Source organism: Acanthisitta chloris, unplaced genomic scaffold (genome assembly GCF_000695815.1).
Source record: "Acanthisitta chloris isolate BGI_N310 unplaced genomic scaffold, ASM69581v1 scaffold1582, whole genome shotgun sequence".
In the NCBI taxonomy this organism is placed as follows: domain Eukaryota; kingdom Metazoa; phylum Chordata; class Aves; order Passeriformes; family Acanthisittidae; genus Acanthisitta; species Acanthisitta chloris.
This window is the reverse complement of record NW_008659680.1, coordinates 104,679-127,373: the sequence shown is the minus strand read 5'-3', so window position 1 is coordinate 127,373 and position 22,695 is coordinate 104,679. Positions and strand designations below refer to the sequence as shown.

The 22,695-nt window shown below is 38.2% G+C and overlaps 1 protein-coding gene across 2 annotated transcripts in view; it reads right to left on the bottom strand.

The window, feature by feature from the left end:
• The window catches only part of TOX (thymocyte selection-associated high mobility group box), a 110,317-nt gene that overhangs the window by 6,683 nt on the left and 80,939 nt on the right, over positions 1 to 22,695 (bottom strand). For both annotated transcript variants that reach the window (XM_009069470.1, XM_009069471.1), the window contains exons 5-6: positions 21,745 to 21,825; positions 6,143 to 6,529 (exon numbers count right to left, since the gene is read on the bottom strand). In XM_009069470.1, the coding sequence (XP_009067718.1) occupies positions 6,143 to 6,529; positions 21,745 to 21,825 (468 nt within the window). The remainder of the gene's footprint in view (positions 1 to 6,142; positions 6,530 to 21,744; positions 21,826 to 22,695) is intronic.

Here is a 22,695-nt window from a genome sequence, read left to right as displayed (position 1 = left end):
ACCAGAATACCTGCAATGTGGGTGTTGGAAAGCAGGCTTGTTAAGGCAAAGTAATTTTAGCAACCTGAACTCAGTACGAGGGACTGATAGAGTATGGTAACGTTTGATACAAACAATAATTACTTTAGCTTTTTCATCAGCAGAAAAAGCTCTGGAAATCTAGAGCTGTACAACAGAGGGAGAGAGCCTTGTACCAGCCTTGTGGTAAATATTTGTGTATTATTTATGTAAGCCCTTTACAAACAATGATGAAATAAAAAGTGCTCAGAAAATGAGTGCTTCGAGGTCTAATTAAACAATGCTGAATGTTTTTGCATTGTAATGCTCAAGAGAAAATCACCAACTGTTTTGCAACATGCCTAGAATTTTAAATTTCATTTTCTTGTTCCAGATTGAAACAAAAATAGGGAACTTGATAAAGATTAATTCGATGTCAGGAGGGACATTTGCTCTTTAATTAGATTTCTGTAGCCCTAGCAGTTTCGTTGTGCCACTGTAGCAAGTCCTAAAAAGCCTGCAGCAGAACTAAAGAGTGATCCTCATCTCCACACTTTACTAGGAACTAATTTCATTTCCTGCCTGTCTGGAGAGGTATTTTCAACAGGCATCAATGTTTTTGTCTTCACAACTGATTTATTCATCAATCTCAATGTGATATTTTAAACCTTTAAATTAAATCCAAATCCTAAAGCATCTGTTTATTACACAAGGAAATTGAAAATCTGTCTGTGCGATATCATACAAAGATTTTTCCTTAAGGTTATAAAGAGAGTTGACAGATATTAATGATTTTTTTTTCTCTTGACCTCATTCGAGGACAAAGCTTAACATAAAAAAAGAAGAAATCTGGACAAATACAGCAGGTCCCTAAGTTCGCTTTATATAAAATATATACCAGAAAAAATGGGGCTATTATTTTTGGCAGACTGTACAATCGTCTTGCTGTATACATATATTTTCTAAAGGAAAAGAAATACCTAAAAGTAGACTGAAACAAGTTATTATTAAAAAAAATAAAATAATGAAATGTGACATACATTAATCTTCTGCTTCTTTGTTATGCATATGCACTTGCAGCCATGGTTACTAGACATTAAGAATCTAGTTCTGCTTGCTCTACCTGTGAACTGAAATGGGACAGAGACTGTAATGGGACCTGCCATCCCACACAATCCTTGCGTGAAGGATTTTGAGCAGGGAAGGTGATGCTTCCAGTAGGGCTACTTCAAAGGGCTCCTTAAAAAGGACTGGGCATATTTGGGGAGGGAGTGAATCAGATCATTTAATGACAACCAAGTAAAAACTAAACGTCATGTCAAACCTAAAAAACAAACATGGAGAGAATCAACTCTGTATGAGTTAACAAATAATACAGTGATAAGATGCTCACATGAGCATTTAACGAAAGAAAAATCACACTCTTCTAACCTATACTGAGTCTTCCTGTGTGTCAAGACTGGATGAAAGAAAAGCCACTGCACAGTGGATTTTGACTTGGAAAAGTAAAACTATAGCACAATTTCTGTTAGCAATATTTAAGAAAAATATAGTATATTTAAGAAAAAATATGATGTATTTAAGAATTAGAAGTTAAAGGTAACAAAAATCAATATCTGATTTAATCATAGAATCATAAAATTTAAGAGTTGAAATGGACCTTACAGATCATCTAGTACCAACCTGAGAATAGAACTAAATGGTCATTTTTTTACAGTTTAAAGGATTATCACTGTAAACAAACACCCCAAAGATCTACAGTAGTGGCCATTATTTAATGTATTCATTAACTGTTTGGGAACTGTTTTGGAAGGGAAACTTCTGTCATGAAACTTCACAGAAGTTACAATTTAGATAACTCAAAATAGAGAAGATTATTTAAAAGAAAGTAAAAAATATTTACTAATGCTAGGCATATGACCAAAATGCTAATACCAAAATTTTACATTGCCTTGTGTATTTCAGAACAATTTGGATGCATCGCATCAGCTGCATACTCCACAGAGTTAATTGATTTTAAAAATAACAGAAATTGTGCAGTCACTGAGGATTTTTGGCTACCAACACTTCTGATCTTCTTGATGTTCTGTAATTTCTGTGGACTCATGGAGACTGCCCTTTTCCAGCTGGCAGTCTCTTTTGATTTGGCAGCTGCACACGTGCAGGCAAGGAGTGCTGGATGTGGAGAAGGACATGCTGTTCCCTGTGGAGCTGATGAAGATCAGCTCATTGTCCTGGAAGCAATGGGGGCAGAACTCTCTCCTGAGGTCAGCACTTCTTATCAGTCCCTCCTCAAAGTTACGCACAGAAGAGTTTGTGGATTTCATGCACAGTGGTTTTTGGAGAACTGTGTTCCTGCCTGCCAGGACTGAAATTTGGATCTTTATGTGATTTTTCTTGGAGCTGGCAGTCCTTCAGACACACTACAAGGCAGTCTTTGATATGAAATTATCCTCCCTTCCCTGGAGAAACTGAATGACCAAATGTCCCAGAGCCACAGTTTAAGCAGGGGATCTGATCAGAGCAGGGATTCACAGAGCCTGCTACTGTTGAGTGTGACACTAGTAAGACATGAAATATTTCAAAGCTGGATGTTGGGGAAAAGAAGAAAGAAAAAAAAGGAACCCACCATCATTGGGAGCAGTGATTGCTGCTTCTAACATGCCTACAGCACAGCCCGCAATGATGGTGTCCAGCCAGTCAGGCCAATGACTGCTAGGAAGCTATTGGCAGACTTACCCTCCTCTTGCCCATTAAGTTTCATGCTGCATTGTGACATGAGAAAAATTGCCTCAGTTCATCTTAAAGTGTATTAGTCTGTTTGGAATAAGCAGTGCTGAGTCTCCCAAAGAGGAAAGTATCTCCTGTTGCAAGTCACTCTGTAGGGAGTGGGATGCTAACTGGTTTCTGTTCTTGCGGCTTATATTGAGACTTATGAAAGGCTTAAGGTGGCCACACTTTAAGCATGGAGGAAACAAAACAGCTTGAGGAAAAAGGAAGCAAAAAAAAGTTGAATTCAAAGCAACTATTGCTTCTGATTTATCAGAATACATGTTCTCCCATTCTTCTTGGCTGTCTTTTTATGTAGCAGAGTGGTTTACACGGTGCTGCTTGAGACTGAACCTCGCATCCAGAGTTCCCCTTCCCTCCTCACCAAGGGTTACACATACAGTGTGGTGCCTCTTTTCCTTCACTGCTGTTGACTCTGCTGCTGCTATTGTTTGGAAAGCTCACTTCTTTCCCCCCCACTACATCTTTTCCTCTTTAATATGCTCAGTGATCAGCAGAGTGTTTGCTCAATTTCAAGCAGAGGGGAGAGCAGATTCCTCTGACAACTGACTAAGAAAGACGACTTTACTTTCAGGTTATAGTGTCTTGACCTTTTGCTCTTTGCCTTCTGGTGGCCAACCTGTCCTTTGTGTTCTAACACAGTATGAAATCCTGGGGATAGTGTTTTCCATCATTTCTTGAGTATGACTAGAAAGAGTTGTAACTAAGAAACTGAACAGGAGACTCCTGTTCTGTTCTGTCACAGCAAATGATAATGTTGTTAGTACACCTGTTGCCCTAAGATGTAACATACATTTTGCTTTGTCTTTGCCAGCATCAAAGGAAATGGATTCTATATTTAAATTCAAATCACAAAATCTATAAACTGTTGTACACTAAAAAAAATAATTAAAAATAATTACCAATATTCCAAAGTGAAATGACATAGATTTTCCAGAGCTCCAAAGTTGTATTATTTTGAAACAAAATCAGAAGCGTAAGAAATATAAATTGGCTTGCAGATGTTCCACAGTGCTTAAACAGACATGTAGATTGGCAGTGTAGCATTTCAACAAGTTACCCTGAGTGAAACTTAGAAATATCTCATGATGATATCTTCATTAGAAGCATCATTTTTCTGACTAAGGAATATGAGTTCACAAAAAGTATTGAACCTGAAATGTAATGACTTCAACCATGGAGAACAGGAACACAGAGGTAAAACAGCTTTTACTTAACTGTAATTGTACTTAGTAAACAAAAGACTCATCATGATACAAGATACATACTGACTTCTAGAGACCTGTTTTCTACAACCTTGTGTCCTGTATTTTCTCTCAAGCTAGAAGCAACTCAACTAAACGCTACACATCTCACAGATGACTGAAAGTGCTCTCAATCCATTGATGCACATACCATATGCTACAAGCATGCAGCATGATAAAATACAACATTAGAATATTCCTATTATGCTACGTTTTTTTTTGGTAGTATGTAATGGTTTAGAATAACACCTAAGTGCTTGGATTCATAAAATATTGACGTTCTATGTATAAATATGTAAGTAATATTTGCATTACATCTTTCACTACTGTACCATTAATTCAATAAATAGAGCCAGATTTTCAAATCTATTCAGTAAATTATGCCTAGCAATGATTCTAGAAATAACATAAGGGGTTTAATCTTCTATAGGTCTGCATTAAACAAGTAATGTGCAAGTGACACTGAACTTAGCAAACAATCTGGACTTAGAGGACTGAATCACGTTGCAATAAAAACTCCCTGAAATATAGCTACACAGTCTCAACAGGTTGCTGTCACAGATGTAATTTTTCATGTTTGGTAAATGAACCAGGGTATTGCTTTGTCTCTCACTGCTCTGAGCCTTCAACAGGCTCAGAGAGTGAGAGATTCCATGAGGATTAGGATCTCCAACCAGACCATCCTGGCTCACCTGTCTAGGACTTCCTCTACCTAATTCTAGCTGCTCAGGCTTGAGGTTAACTCCTGAGTTTCTCTGAGACTTGAGCATGGGCTCTCCCAGGACACTCACATTAACTAATAGGAAAACCTTCAGGAATACACAGCTCCACATATGTGTGATCATGAGTCTGCTGAGCCTGTTTATGCTGATTGTGAAAAATAAACTGGACTAGTAAAAAGTTGTAAACACTTTATGATTTTTGCTTTTCCTTTCTGATTACTCCAAATCACTCTTGAGACTAAGATCAAGCCTCTGAAAAAAATCCAAATCATCCTGTGCACATTTTGGTTTACCTTCTGAACAACTAAATTTATCAGTCCAGATTGCTTTCAACTCTTTTATTTGTTTTGGGTTTTTTTTTGCTTTGGAAATTTCTTTTCCTGCAAAATTGTTCTCCCAGCAAAAAGCTATGGTTTGTGTTCAAGTATTCCCATCTCTAAAGACCAATCTTGGGATGAAATGTTTCTGGCTTGGCAAGCAAATGCAAATGCCTTTTTAGCAAAGGTGAATTTTAAAATGTGCAGCAAGTTCATGACTATGTATTATCAGCCAAAACTGACAAGTTTTGTGTATACAAATTTTGTAGATTCTTGCAATTCCATTCAAAAAAATGTCATTCTAATGCTATTTCGCAAAGCAAGTTCTTATTACTGATAGTCAGATTTCATGCAATACAAAAGGAAATGTTCTCTCTTGAAATCAACAGTTTATCTGCTCCAGCCCTCCATAAGCCTGGGCCTGAAATCACAATACCATAGTTGATCTGTATTCATTCAGAACTCCTAGGAAATATATTGAGAATCAACTATCTAAAACACTGAGAGTGAAAAAACAACCAACTAAACAAAAAAGCCACCTTGTTGGGATGATGGACACAGCCCACTTATTTCCAGTACAAAGAAGGTATATCTATCTAGCAAAATATGAACACAGCATAAACTAACATACTTGTGTTCACTTAATCTAGCATGTTCAACAGAACTTGTGTTGCTTTATGTTCCCTCCCATGTCACAGTCAGCAGAAGGGTAACAGCACAAGCTACAATCATATCTTCCTAGACATACTGCCTTGTGCTTGGAAAATGTGTTTCCTGAAGATATAACATTTCACTTACATTTTGACGTACTCCCAGATTTATGAATGGATCTATAGACAACGATGAACACCATCACTAGGACAAACAGTTCTACTTATGTTCTTCATCATCTAGGTAAACTCATTCATTTATTCTTGCCTTTGAAAAGACTAAGCCTATACTACCATGATTTTGGAAGCTGCAAAATGATCTAAACCTCCCTCACTACATCAGCTTCTGGATGACTCCCCTCCCCATTCCCCTGACCCCAAAATAAAATAATTTCTCAGACAGCTGAAAAGTTCAAACTTACTTGTTGCATTGTAGGTGAATGTAAAGCAGACTGGACCTGCATTGGTAGCTGGTTTCCAAGGGACTGCTGCATTGAAATCGGCTGGTGTTGCTGGATGTTGAGATGCTGGTGCAGAGGGGGGCTGATCTGAAGAGGTGGTGGTGGGGACACAGCCATGTTTGCTATGGAAACAGTCACTGGCATTTGGTTGTTGGGCTTGGGTGCTATGTTCCTGGGGATATTGGCATGCATGGCAGTGATGTGAGGATTCATTCCTGGTTGTTGGTGGTAGTGGGAACTGAGGTACAGTGCAGAGTGAGCCTGGGTGGGCCCATGAAACACTGACTGCTTTGAATTCATCATCTGAGGTTGTGGGGAGGCTTTAACATCAACAGGTTCACTGTAGCTCTGTTGAGAAAAACAAAAATCAGACAATACTTAGAAGATACTAAATGCAGCTGTTCTACCCCCTTAAGTCTGTTTAAGAGTCACACCATAGGAAAACACATATCTGGACCACCAAATTGCCCTTGAAATGGAGTTTGGTTATCACACTAGAAAAATAATTAATCCCTTTTACCTTACACTTTTTCTTCAACATCGTAAAAAATAAAAAAAGAATTTAGGTCCTCTGTTTCCTGGTCTAGCATGGAATTTTCATTTTTCCAAACTTGGAACTGGCATCACTGACCTAATAACCTACACAACAAAGACAACTAAGCCTGATACATTTATTCACTTAAGCAGCTGCTACTATTTTCCTCAAATCTGATGGCCTAGTTGAAAACAAATTCAGGAGGGTGGGTTCCAGCAAAAGTCTGCAGTGATCTTTGACATGTCTCATTTTCCCTTTTGCAAACCAAGGATAAGAATTCCAGTGTCCTTTAATATACATGTCAATATTGCTAATAGTGCTTTATCAGTTAGCTAACATGATGAAGAGGCTAAACCCCATCCTCGGCTGTTCTGCTGGAACAAATACGCTAGTTGCTGTGCCTTTATTTTGAAGTAGTCTGTGCTATCCATGCCATCAAACGTGTTACATGAGCCATGCATTAAGAGAAACAAGAATACTCTGAATAATTTCACTTTTAGCAAAACTTTCTTTAGTAATCCAATTTGTAAGGTTCTAAAAATTCTGTCTAAAACTAATGTCTATATAAATATTAGAGTGCATCAGACACAGGGAAGTTATCTTATTAAAGCTGTAAGAATACTGCATAGAATAGAAACTGCACAGATTTTCAAAAATGTTATGGTCTGCCCTGATTTCTTAAAGTTGCAAGCAGTAAAAGCTAATATCGTCACATTGATGAATGTGAATTTTAAAAATAGTCTTTGTTCTAATATATGTTACTTGCTACATTTGATTAAATTCAATTTGCTCAGTTGTTTTACATACCTCTATTTTCTTAGATATGCTGAATGCTAACTGTGTACGCAAATAAATGATGGAAGAAATTTAAGAATTCAGTCCTGTGATTTTAGAGGTGTGAATCATAATTTGAAGTTAAGTCATACCGGGATTAATAGTCAGTGAAAGGTGAAACATGCTGGAAAAATATGGCAGAAATGTCCCTCTGGAGAAAGAAGTCACTTTGTCAAAACAAGGCTGAAAGATGCATATATGCCCTTATTTTGTGATCTCCATGTCATGTTTGCTCAGTTTACAAGTCAGAGTAAGTTTCATATTACTCTTAGCACTCCAGGGTCAGTGGAGTCTATTTGTATTCCTTCTGAAGGATACGCTATCACCAACAATCCGTTGACATGTGCATTACTGAAATTACTTCATTATATGCAATGATAAAGATGAGAACGAGAACTTAATTTTCACTAAGTATAACTGCAGTTACATTAGCAAAAAAACCCTTGTTTTCTCCAGTAAACTAAGGACAATTAAATGAATATGATGAAATGAATGCAAATCTCTGTCTCTGTGGATCTGCCTTGCTCTGCTCACACGTGGGTGTACACATGTGCAACATGTATTATATGCATGTTTGCAGGATTCCGATGCAGACATAAAAGCCTGGAAGTAGCTGCAAAATCAGCCATATTTTAAGTATTTTCAAAACACTGAATTAATGTTCATGACAACATGGGAAATATTTTCTCTCTTCCCAGTTGTATTTTTAGAACACGCTCATGAGTGCAGGAGCAAAGTCTGGCAGGTTTGCTGAAATTTCAGCAACTCAGAAGGTATGTTAATTAGCAGCATGGTCAGAAGCCTCCTCTTGAGTGTCTCAGGCTTATTACACATTACAGGAGTTGTATGCTGTCTTCTTTCTCAAGAAACTTGGAAGTCTTACTGAGAGCGTCATCCCCTCATGGAAACAGCTTGTTTTTCCATGGAATCTGGAAGGCTCTTTGTGGTCCAAGCAGGAATAATTGCTACTGAAGTATCTAAGGGCAGATTGGTTAAACTATTCTGTCTGGTGAGGAGCTATCAAAAAGCCTTTGCAGCACTATTTGTGACAACCTAATTATTGGGCAATTCTGAGTTCACACATAAATGGTGAATGCATGGCCCATACTGATAAAATTACAGACATATAGATAGTATCATCTGATACTTTAAATACCAAATTATGTTAAGAGGAATTGTACAGTCTGGTCAGAGATGAATAACACTCGTTTTACATCTGAGAAGAGCTGTGCAAACCCATCAGATGGGAATGTTTCTGTGGTCTCAAGCTATGAATCAGCTTTCTGTATGTTTCACTACCTCTTGATCCAGTGAAAAGCACAAAACCTCAGTTCAGACCAAATATTTTGCAGTAACTTAGGACACTTTAAATCATATGTGATCTGAAACCAAATTGTCCAATATCAGTGTAAAACACATCAATATTATCAGTTACTGGGAATCTTGATAAATGAACCCATTAAATGCTATTCTCCAGCATACTGCACTTTCAGCTTTTTCTATGGCTAGGTCAGAAACACAGATTTTGTAAGTACTGCTGAAGCTAACAGAATAGGTGTCAAATATTTTGGCTTTGTTATGTCTCTTTACTGTGAAATACACCAAGAGGCATATATGATGCATAGGTCATGCTACCATTTTGGGCACAATCACTGCTTCCACAGATTTGAATGGCATTGCACCTGTCCAGTACAACATCAGACAGTCTTAGAAAAGGACTTTTATCATGGGTAAGACTAGGAATTCATAGAATCATAGTCTTGTAGAATCATCAAGGTTAGAGGAGACCTCTACGGTCATCAAGTCCAACCATTAACCTGCCACTCTGCTGTAACCCCTAAACTCTAAACCACATCCTCCAGCACCACATTCAGATGCCTCTTAAACACTTCCAGGAGTGGTGACTCCACCATCTCCCTGGGCAATCTATTCCAGTTCCTGACTACCCTAACAGTGAAAACATGTTTTCCTAACATCCAATCTGAATCTGTCCCATCTCAGTTTATGACCATTTCCTCTAGCCCTCTCATTTCAGGTACGGCACAAGAGACCATCCCCCACCTTCCCACAACCCCCTTTCAGGTAGTTGTAGAGAGCAATGAGGTCACTCCTGAGCTGCCTCTTCTCAAGGCTAAATAAACCCAATTCCCTCAGCTGTTCCTCATAAGACATGTTTTCTAGACCTTTTATGAGCCTCTTTGCCCTTTGCTGGACTCGCTCTAGTGCCTCAAGGTCCTGTTTAAATTGAGGGGTCCAAAATTGAATACAGTACTTGAGGTGTGGCCTCACCAGTGCTGCATACAGGGGGATGATCACTTCCCTAGTCCTGCTGGCTGCACTATTCTTGATCCAGGCCAAGGTGCCGCCTGTGCATACTGTTGGCTCACGTTGAGCCAGCTGTCCACAGCACTCCCAAGTCCCTTTCTGATGAACTCTCAAGCTGCTCTTACCCCTGTAGCACTGCATGGGGTTATTGTGCCCGAAGTGCAGGATCTGGTACTTCGCCTTGTTGAACCTTATGCAGTTGTCCACCGCTCATGGATCAAGTTGGTCCAGGTCTCTCTGTAGAGCTTTCCTACCCTCAGGCAGGTCAACACTCCCACTCAACTTAGTGTTGTCTGCAGATTTACTGAGGGTGCAGTCAGGATGATCTCCTCCATGACCTTGCCCAGACCTGAGGTTAGGCTTACAGGCCTGTAGTTCTCTAGATCCTCCTTCTGACCCTTCTTATAGATGGGTGTCACATTTGCTAATTTCCAGTCAGCCAGAACTTCTCCAGTTATCCAGGTCTGCTGGTATATGATTGTAAATAGTTTAGTGAGTTCTTTTGACAGTTCCCTCATTATCCTTCATTGGATTTCATCAGGACCCATGGACTTGTGAGCATACATTTGGCATAGCAGGTCATTAACCATCTCCTTTTGGATTATGGGTGCTTCACTCATCTCTCCATCACCAACTTCAAGCTCTAGGAGCTGGGTATCCTGAGGACAACTGGTCTTGACATTGAAGACAGAGGCAAAGAAAGGCATTGAGTAGCTCTGCCTTATCCGCATCCCTTACCACTACACTACCTTCTGCATTTATTGACTGATGGACACACTCCTTTTGCTCCCAATGTATTTATAAAAACTTCTTTTGTTGTCCTTGACTTGAACAGCCAAATCAAGTTCCATCTGGGCTTTGGCCCTCCTAATCGTCTCCCTACATGAGCTCTCGTCATCCTTATAGTCGTCTTCCCAACTTGCCAGACCCTCCTTCCAGAGATGATACATTTTCTTTTTTTCCAAAGCTTCAGCCTAATTTCTCTGTTGAACCAGGCTGGTCTTTTTCCTTGATGACTTGACTTTCTACACAAAGGGACAGTCTGCTGCTGAATGTTTCACAATTCTTTCTTGAAACACTCCCAACCTTTCTGAACTACTTTACCATTCAGGACTGATTCCCAAGGGACTCCATCAATCAATGTCCTAAACAGGTGAAAGTCTCCCTGCCAAAAGTCCAAGGTGGAAATTATGTTGCTGGTCCTCATTACACCACCCACTATAGAAAACTTTAGCATTTTGTGGTCACTATGGCCATGATGTCCACCTACTACTATGTCCCCCACTACTCCTTTCTTTTCAAACGCCAGGTCTATCAGGACACCTCCTCTGGTAGGCTCATTTACCCATTGTGTTATGAAGTTGTCTTCCACACACTCCAGGAAACTTATTAATTAAGAAAGAAGGTACATGATCAGTCAACGTGGGCTTCAAATGCACAGTCATGTTCCCTAATTTTGCAAGTTGGAATTCAGTCAATTTTCTTCCAAGGACAACAGCACAGAAAAAAAGCTCCCTCAAACCTGTATAATTAGTCTGCCCCAGACCAACCCAGCCAATTTACACCTCTAATTTTTGGCATGGAGTTCTAGGACACAATTCATTTTCAGATATATGCAGTGGAGACCAAAATTACAAATCTGTGCACATAGGCTATCAGACATTGTAGCTTAGTATGTCCTGCATGCAACAAGGTCTTCTACTAGACATGCAGTGAGAACACTTGATCACTCCTGTCAGAGGAATGGTGGTCTAGACCCACCACTAGAGGGTGACAGAATATTATATTTAGTTAATGTCAGGTGGTAGTATTTTACACATATATTAGTAAATATACACTAGGACTACAAATTAGTAATTAGTTCTTCTTGAGGTCCTTTATGCTCTTTGAGTGGCTTATACTGGTTCTGGAGATCACGTCGAAGCCTTACTCTCAATCTTTCAAGTTCTTCATAGGCTAGGGGAAGTATTTTTTATGGACCTGTCTCTCCAACTAACATCATCACCTAATACTGTTGCCTAAATTTGAAAAAGAAAATCATAAGGTAAAGACAAGGTAGGTATCTTCTTGAGGTCCTTTATGCTCTTTGAGTGGCTTATACTGGTTCTGGAGATCACGTCGAAGCCTTACTCTCAATCTTTCAAGTTCTTCATAGGCTAGGGGAAGTATTTTTTATGGACCTGTCTCTCCAACTAACATCATCACCTAATACTGTTGCCTAAATTTGAAAAAGAAAATCATAAGGTAAAGACAAGGTAGGTAGGCCAAGGCAATGCTACAGGCAATTTTTTTTTACTGCCCTTTAGGCACAACACAAAACCACATTTTTTCCCCCACAAGGCTCTATTGTTTTACTAAAACACAAAGAAAAATATGGAAGAAAATTTTGAAATTCCCACAGAAAGATAATGAAAGTAGAAGAGAAGGGAAAGGAAGGGACCAAAATAAACAGTACTGTAATTCTGATGATAACGAATATAATGATATTAACCGAAAGTACTAGTAGTACATGACCCTTGGTCCACAAAATTATCTTACTTGTATCACATTTTCAAGGAAATGTGTGATGATATACTTCAGAGAAATTGTTCAGAGTTGATAATTGTGCACAATGTTTGGAAAGTGCCGAATCAGGTTCATCTCCATGGTTTTCACCAAGCTCATGCCCTTCCTTCCAATCTTTCAATCCACTCCTCTATTGTGAGCATTATGCTTAATAGCTAAATTAAAGAATTAAATTAGGTTAAGGAGTTAAACATTGCTCATTCAGTTGTGCTATTGTTTTCTCAGGAGAATGGCCCTGAGACTAATGGTCCTTCTTACCACAGACAGAATTCAGGCACAGTCTGTTCCCATCCTACAACATCCAACTCACTCCTATGCTTGAGAAATTATTTTTTACACAGATATCCTGCTCAGTTTAGTTGTGTCAGAGAAAACAGCAGCAGCCTAGGTGATGACATTCTGGCATCTCCACAACTTCCTTTGGGATATAATTTTACTTCCGCTTTGAAAAGTCACACTTTAAACCCTCACCTATGTATCAGAGTAACCCAACAGCTCTTGAAACATACACATGGGTATTGATTCTCTTTCTAACTTGTGGCTGCCTTCTGGCTACTGTTGGCACTTCTAACCTTATTTCTGTTGGAACATAAACAGCATCCATGTGATTGAAAGTAAAGAAAGGACGTATTTTAACAAGGCAGTGCTCTAAGGGCCTGATCCTTAGAGTACTGAATTTAAAGGAAAATCTCCTACTAATAACTCAAATAGAATTTGGAGCCGGACATTGTTACTTCAGTATTAGTATCTGCATGTCCATTTCATTTTTCATGAAAACCAGGTAGGATCTGGCTAACAGAGGCTGAAAATTATTCCCAGTTGATGATACACTACTGTGTATCTTCAGAAACATACTTGGAAACTACAAGCACCTACACTTATTTCCTTTGTTAACATGTTATAGCAGTTTTTGTTAGAAAGGTTGCCAGTAAGTAGGACTATATAGATATATACACACATAATATATATGAAGATCTTCGCTTTGCATGCCACATACATGATTTATCTTCAGCATTCTTACCTATTATAGCGTACAATGCCATAATATGTGGGAACTAAATAAAGACTTATGCAATAATTTCACTGCAGTAAGCAATGCTCAACTAATATTGCTCTTTGCAATATAAAATCAAAAAGTCAGTGTTGTCTCAAAGAAACCAGAGTTGTTCTATTTGCAGAGAAAAAAGTGGTGCTTTTTTCTTGTTCTGTTGAGTTCACAAAATTAATGAACAAAGCCTTTCAGTTGGAGCAGTGTAATTTCAGTTGTTTACAGATCAGATATTATCAAAATACTTCTTTATTAACAACACCAATTAAGCTCTCCTTTGTAGTAAAATATCCAGTACATTCAGAACATTCAGTAAATGTTCTGGGTACTATTGGATGGTTATGTGTCCTTTACATACATGCTGAGAGACCTTCACAAGGGCAAAGATGAGTATTATGGCCAGCATAAACTTCACTCTGAGTGAAGAACCTTTTTCTAATATCCAACCTAAACCTCCCCGACACAATTTCAGGTCATTCCCTTGAGTCCTCTCACTGATCACCAGAGAGAAGAGATCACTGCCTGCATCTCTGCTTCCCGTCTTGAAGAAGTTATATACTGCAATGAGTCTCCCCTCAGTCTCCTCTTCTTCAGGATGACAGAACAAGTGACCTCAGCCACTCCTCATGCAGCTTCCCTTCTAGGTCCTTCACCATCTTCACCGCCCTCCTTTGGACACTCTCTAATAGCTTTATCTCTTTCTTATATTGTGTTGCCCAAAACTGCACACAGTATTCAAGGTGAGACTGCACCAGCACAGAACAGCTTTACTTGTGGGTAAACATAACATATTCCAAACTCAAAAATATGTTTTTACATAGCCAAAATTGTGTAAAAGCTTTATTTTAAATCAGAAACAGGTGCTTCTCTTTAAATGAGAAATGAGTATAAAGACTGGAACATGTTCTACGGGAGTATTTCAAAGCCTAGAAAAGAGTTTAACTCAATTCAGGTTTTACATGAGTATGTGTCATGAACCTACGTAGTTACCACACTGTCCCTTTTCATGATGGTGCCATGCCCATGTCTAATGATCAGTGTCTGTCCTTGAGTCATGCTGAGGAATTCCACAATTTTTGGACTCTCTGACCAGAATGAAGGTTACATTCAGGCAACAGCAGTGATTACATCAGCTAGTACCAGGGTGGTCCAGGCTGTGGTCAAACTTAGACCAGCCTGACTCAGCTTGAAATGAGTTATCTTCAGTACTGTGACATTAAAGAGGTAGATAGAAGGAAATTGGCTGCATATTTATGCAGCTCCTACAAAGCTTACCTAAGCTTAAGTTTGCATCTGCTGTCTTTGCTGTCTCTTTGGTGGAAGGAACATCTTGAATTGTTTATTCCTTCTCTCAGCTTTTCCGTGTTCACATAATCCTGTCTGTTTTTAACGTTTTTGACATTTTAGGTCACTTCCAACCCCAAGCCTGTCCTTGAGAAGAATCCCTTCTTCTAGCCTGCATGGACTCAGCCATTTTATGAATATCCCTGTGAAGCTGTTTATGAGAGAGAATGACTCTCTCCAGCACTGTGTTCTCTTTCCTGCTTAGCTCTTTAACTCCTTTAGAGATTCCTTTGACTTAACTCTATCCACTCCAGTGGATACCTCATATGCATATCTGCAGTACAGCTGCCTTCCTACCTAAGTCACAAGAGGCTCTTAGCAAATGGTGTTTCATATTTTGTTAATTCCAGTCACCTATTGCAATAACAACATCTGGGACTCTAGAGAGTTCAGAAAGCTTTTTGACACATTCTTGATGTTTCAGAACAAAGGAGTAAGCCATGGGTTGTCATCTATAATTAGTCGAGGTGGCTCAGAAGAACATCTTCAAATCTAAATATACATTTTGTCATTATCTACAGGGGATTGTCATGGATTCATTCAGGGTATGTAAGTAAAAATGGATGTTTTATGAATATAACCTGGGTACATGTGATAAAGGATATGCAACTTTAATTTGATACAAGTGTTTTAATTCCCCAAATGGAAGCACGAGGCTAATAGTGAAATCTAGTTTTATTAACTCACTTCAAAAATAAACACAGTTCCTCTTGAAATCTAAATCTGACTTCAATCAAGCTCAAGACATTCCTGCCATTTTGGCAGAAAATATGTGAGAGCATCCCTTGGTTTTTGCACTGCTGAATATAAAGCTTCACATGATGTAGCCTCAAATCATATTCATGGCACTAACTTAAATATAGTTTGCTCTACATTTTCGGCTGCAGTAGGTAGCTGGTTTCCTTGCTAGACAAGAAAATGGTTGGAATTGTGTTATTATGAGATTAGACAATTGTTTTATAAATATACACATTCACATACCCGATACTCTGATACATCACATACTTGCACATACATAATTGTATGATTCTTTGAAAATTTCTGACTACACAATAGTATCTCCAGAAAGAATGAAAGAATGAGGTACACAGAAGCATGAAGTACCTGTTTTAAAAGCCTTATATTATAGCTTTTCCACCTAGGGATTCTAATGTTTAATGGAAAAAAAAGTAAAAGATGTATGTGTATGTCATCATTCTGGGATTTTTTTTGTTATTGTTTTAAGGGAAATATTGCTATATGCCTTGTAGCACTTTAATAGCTACAAAAAATAATAAATCATGCATCAAACATAACCATATTTTTTATTTATTCTTTCTCTTATGCTTTCACTGAGAACAGCCTCAACTGGTTTATGAAATTCCAGAAACATCTGCATTGACTGGGGCTAGATATAATGTAGGAAAAGCTGTTCCCAGAACCAGATGCTTTTCTGCCAGCAGCAGAAGGGATGCTGCTCTCCTTGTATGCAATAGTCAACTAATTCAGGCACTGACCAGGAGACAAGACAGTTCAGTAACTGACTCTTGTCAAGAGATACTAAGAATTTTACTTCCAAAAGAAATGTCTGAAACTCCAGCAGCTGTTTATTGCAGGAAGGAGTGAGCCACAATACAGTGCTCCCCTACATCTAGTTCCCCTTCATGAAGTTTGGTCACCATGCAGAAAATAATTTGGGATTCACTGGGCTTCAGAAAACAAACTGTGGAAGGAGCACACCTGCACATCCACATTTACTTAGGAGTAGGGAAATGCATGATCTGGGAAAGCTGATATATCCTTTTGCTTTTTAATATGCAAGGCAAGTGCTCTTACCACATATATATGAGATGGGAAACTAATACCAAGTTTACTGTTTCAGTTTTGGGTTTTGATTTTTTTTGGCTTTGTTTCTGATTGTTGGGTTGGATTTTTTTAAAAAATCATGGTCTCCATATTGCTATTTACAAGTAGCTCAAACTTCTTCGTGTATATTCACTGCATTTTTAAGAGACCTGAATTCCTTAGGCTGATCAATTGTATTACAACATAGGCAGTGTAACAGATATTTTGGTTGCCCAGAACTCTCTGGTTACAAATTGCTGTGCTAATGGCACTAAGGTAATGCCAGTCTTACTAGATATGACCTTTTGTTTTCTTACGAACCACAATTGCAAGATGATGGACTAAGAAAGCTAAGTCTGCCATATACTTCAAGAAGCAATTTTACATGTCTAAAGGATTTGCACTGTCCACAAAACTGAAAAATGTCCAATGCGTTTGCTGCAATGTCAAGTGAGGACACCACTCTGACTTAGATACAGCATCGGAGTTTTGAACTATGCTTGAGTATTTTGAATTTGAACATTATTCTCCTTGCTGAGAGCTTTTAGCTTCAGCCACAGTTGCTAAAGTATGTCTGCATGAAACTTGAAGCTCTATCACTACACAGAGAGAATTAAAGATTCATTTAGCCAAAAAAAATCAAACAGGGAAGAGAAACCTTTTTTGTACTATTGAAAGTTACATTTGTACTGCTATAATTAACATACATATATGTATCACTTATATATATTATATATGTTGAATACATAATATGCACATATTGTTATATAAATATACATAGATGAACATATATAATATATAAAAACATTTAACATGTACCCTTACATATCTGCATTAAATATATATATTTGAAAGATGCAGCAAAACCTCTAATGTCAGCCAGAAAAAAGGCTGGTTAAGCTAGAAAAAGTGCTTGTTTTATGAAAAAGTAAAATTGCAATTCACAGCATTTTATGTAATGCTGTACAAATTACCAGATACCAGAGACTGCATTTCTGGACCTGAATAGTACTAAAAGTTGCAACTAAGGGCAAATATAAAGACACTTGTTTACAATGCAAAGGCTTAGTCAGTACTATAAGCAATATGGCAATCTGCATAGCAGAAGATATAATGCTTTGTTGTGTGTTTTTACTTTACATATCAATTCCTACACACATGAACAAACTCAACAACAGACCCATTAATTTCAACCATTATAAAAAAGGAGAAAATACAGGAAATATACTGATAGATTGAATGGGGATTAATGCATAACTGACATATTTATACAATCCTATGTTTACCTTATTTACTGGATGGTAGCTGTATCTTATAAAGACATCATGAAAGCACTTAAAATTACACTAGAGATGGGTTGGCAATCCTATGACTGAAGTTGCTGGTGACACTTCCACTCTTTTCAGTTACAATTTTGATAAATAACACAGTCTGAAATTATACACACTATGTGTGTGTGTGTGTGAATTCTCTGTGCATGTGTGACAAACTCCAAACAGAACTGCTCAGATTTGTTAGGAATGCACCCAGAGCACGGCACCATATGGGTCCCAAAAATGTGGGTGCCCTTCCTCAAGATATAATGGAATAGAGACTTGAACTCAGGAAGGGACAATGACAGATTGTGTTAAGGACTAGTGTCTTGTCTTCCCATGTAATGACAGTCAAATTTATAAATGTGTATCATCTGAGAAAGCAGCTGAGACTATTCCTCCATGTGAGCCTTCCCAGTACTGGCTTCTCTCTACGCCCAAGAGCAGGTAGTCATTCCCTCATGTTCATCTCCAGTCTCCCTCACAATGCATCCATGGCTATGAGCATATGAAGGAGAAGTGAGAATGCAGAGGACAAGAGAAAGACTAGGAGAAAGAGTGGCTGAAATCAAGGTCTGCAGTGAAGAGAGGAGAGTGGAGGAAAGGAGGAGAGGAGAGGAGTGGGGGAGGGAGAGGGAGAGGGAGAGGGAAAAAGCAGAGGAAGGGGGCAAAGGTCTGAGTATCATGGAGAAGACTACCACCCCTGATACTCTACTCTCACCCCACAGCTTGGGATGAAAACCAAGAAAATTTATCCCATTCGTCTGCATCTTCTGAGTATTTTGGAATCTCAAATAACCAAGATGGTGCAGTGAATTTAGGTCCAGAGGGAGAGGGAGAGGGAGAGGGAAAAAGCAGAGGAAGGGGGCAAAGGTCTGAGTATCATGGAGAAGACTACCACCCCTGATACTCTACTCTCACCCCACAGCTTGGGATGAAAACCAAGAAAATTTATCCCATTCGTCTGCATCTTCTGAGTATTTTGGAATCTCAAATAACCAAGATGGTGCAGTGAATTTAGGTCCAGGTCTGGACCACTCAGGTAGAACATGGCATATGTCCATTCCTCACTTTTCAGAAAAAAAGACTTGAATGCAGAAAAACACACACAAGCACTGACATACACTCACTAGCTGTTTAAAAACCAGCAATATTTCATGAAAAAGGTGGCAGAATCAGTGTTGAAAACTCAGGAAATGGGTAGAGCAGCTGCTTTGGAAGGTGTAAGGCACCTGCTGAGCTGGACAGAGGGGACCTGAGCAGCATCCTTGTCTGCTTGTGCTTACCTCTTCCTGCAGGCAGAGTGCTCTGGGAGGTGATAAGGAAGAAAGTTTGATAATTAGTTAACTCCTATTGTTTGGATAGCAAGAGTATGGCCTCATGTGATGTGAAGCACAACTAAACATCTCATAGCTGCCAACCAGCTGACCCTGAAGTCATTGGAGCTCTTCTATGAACATAAAGGGTGTAATATTGGTAAAATACTCTGAAAATGAAGTTCTAGATGTCTCAAGGAGAACACCCAAAATTACTGAAAAGCTGATTTCACAATGATTTAGTTGTGTTTGAACGTATGGACAATATAGACTTCCTCCTCCCAAGTATTAGTGAGAATTTCTTTACACTAAAACACCACTGGGATGAGCAGCACAGAAAATCCTATAAAGAAGCAAGGTTAAACAACATGCAGAAAATATAACTCAGGAGGATCCAGGGTGAACACCTGATTATAAGTGTATGAAACGAGACTCACACAGAGTGAGGTATAAAATTTAAAACATATCATGTGAGCAAATCATTTATATTGTATTAAAGCATTTTTGGAAAAGGTATGTTACTTTTGGCACGTCTAAACTTTTGAGAATGAGGACCTGGAATCTTAATAATATTGTCTAAAAGTAGCTTTTATGGATGATAATATAATACATGGACATAAAAGACAACATGGGCTCCAAACAATCTTAATAATGTATTATATATATTTCCTCATGCTTACAGGCTTGTCTAAAGAACTACAACTCTTCTGGTGCCATATAAATATTTAACAACAATAATGTCGAATATACTGATATTATATTACAACTGGGTATTTTACATCCTTATTCTGAAATGAACTTGCTTTAGTTACATGCCAGCTCTGTTAGACTCATTGAGTGTGTTCATGAGAGTAAGCAATCAGTGCTCAGCTTCATTAAGGTTATATTTTTATACTTTCCACACTAGAGTAAAACATCACACTATGGGCAGAATTTAAATAATTGCTTAAAAGTTAAAAAAATGCTTCAGTGCTTTTCTGACCAACAACAAATTTAAATATTTGCACAAATGGATTAATGCACTGAACTGATCAACAATCTTCCAAATTTGTTTCTATGAACGAATCTCAGAAAATGCCATAATATACTTTTTTCTCTTTCCAAAAAAACCCTCCAAAATAAAAATGTCATATTTTATAAGTGCCATTTCAAAATTAAGCTATGTAGAGTGTTATGTAAGCAGTCCACGATCTGCTGAATAATGACATCCGAGTTATTTTCTCGAGTGAAAAGTTGGCTTCATGTATTTCTTAAAAACCTATTGGAATATTTTGAGGTTTTTAGACCTATCCTTTGCCAGTAAGCAAGCTTCTCCAAAAAGATTGGTTTGTGTGCACGTAATAGTCTTTCTGAAGGCAGTGAGTATTTCTGTAACCAACCAGTTCTAAGATGGAAATTAAAGGTACCCTGCAAATCCCTTTAACTAAATGCATGAGCATTTATGATGGTAGCTAAAAAAATTAAAACGCATAGACATAACCCCCAAAAATGAATGAGGTGACACCCATATTTCAGACTTTCAAATTCAAACCAAACACACTAGGATAATGCAGAAAGATGCATGAAAGGTCCTTGTATGGCTAGTCATATACTAATGCCCTGAAATATGTACAAATTAATATAACATACAGAGAATTACGGTGCAGGACCCCAAAACCATTTGAAACTAACAAAAAAGTTGTACTCATATATATAGACATGAGTCCTTCATTCTGTGATCTTTACCTCTAAAATTAGTTTAATTTATGTAAAACCAAAATATATCTAAATTTGTTGTGAGAGACTGAAAGGGATTGTAACTGGCATGATTCTGAAACAGTTGGTTTTTTCACATTGACACAGTGCAGAAATTTTACATTCTTCAGCATATTTAAAAGTCTATTACAAATTATGAAGAGGCTATTGCAAAATTGTGGCTACTACAATGTTTGAATAAATCAAATAGAAAATTACTGTGTCCTGAGGACACACTGGTGTGTTCTAGTGAAGAGTCTTATGGTGACCTGTGCTGTGCTCACATAAATGCCTTGCTTCATGTAAAATGGAAACTCACATTTTCTTGTGAAATTTTGCTATGTCAGCTGAGCTTGAATTTTTCTGTATTGTGATTTCAAGGTAAAAAGCAGTCCTTGAGAAAAACCCCAAAACCAAACCCAGGCATTTTGTGTATGATACAATTTTTTGCCTTGTAGATAGCATGGCATGGCATATTTATCATAATGAGGTTGTTACTCCCAAACTGAAAATGTGCTGCCTCTATGACCAGAAGAGAAAGGGTATCTTTTCATGGAGAGGTGACTGTGTTTATTGAGCATTTGAAACTTAAGCCTAAGTTTAAGGAGGTAACAAACAAGGCTATTTGCAATAAATACTGTGGTGCTCAACACCAGATAAATGCTGAAAATGGTTTGCAATATGTCACTATATATATTTGTGTATGTATATACATTATGTGTTACCTTGGATACAAGGCTTGCTCTGTAGGCAGCTAACTGCTTCAGATATTCCTTCTTGGCAGCTTCAGTTTTCTTTTTGTATACCTAAAAACAAAGAATGTCACATTGGTAAATTAATCTGGTTTTGTTTTTATATATCACCGGTGTGTCTCATGCATCTTCATAATGTAAACAGCCTTTCCTCCTCATATTGCTTAAAGAGTGAAATAATAAACATCAAATATTTTAAAGAAAATATTGTTCCAACTGTGAAACACCCTTTAACTACCCAGCAGTACTGAATAAACAATATCCCTCATAGCAGCTCAGGTTTAATTGTTCAAAGTGCAGTGTGGAGCATATTTTCAAATGGGACCACTAGGGAGGGGGGAAGGCAGGTGTGGGCCTCTCCACTGGCTTCCACTTGTGAGACCAGTTAAAACCCTCTGGGGAAGATGTGAATGTGCAGAAAGACATCAGAGCTGAGTGAAGGAGGAGATGACAGCGCCATACAGATCAGCCAAGAGGTTTTCTCTCTTCCCTGGATAAACTGTTGGGGGCAGTCAAAGAAGCTTCATGGAGCCGCTAAGGATAATAAATGTTAGTCATTATTCCAGTCTTGATCCCATATCGGTCTAATTAACTTCTCAGGAGCATGGATCTATTTCTGTACATTTCTCTCAACTCACCAAATTATTTAAAATGTGGCATGTGCACAATCTCATAATAGATTAAAGACCTTGGAGAATCACTTCAATTCAGTCCAGATTTCAAGATCAAAGATTATCTGCAGGGTTAGGCAGGACCTCACAGTGCTGCAGTAACATGATGTTAGAAAAGCATACATAGATATTTAGGGTTGAAAGTTCTCAGGAGGAGAACCAGCTTCTGACCCATGGAGCCTAGTTAACAGCCTTCCTGTTAGCCATGTCAGGGACAGGTTCAGGAACAAGTCAGCATTTCTCTTTGCAAATA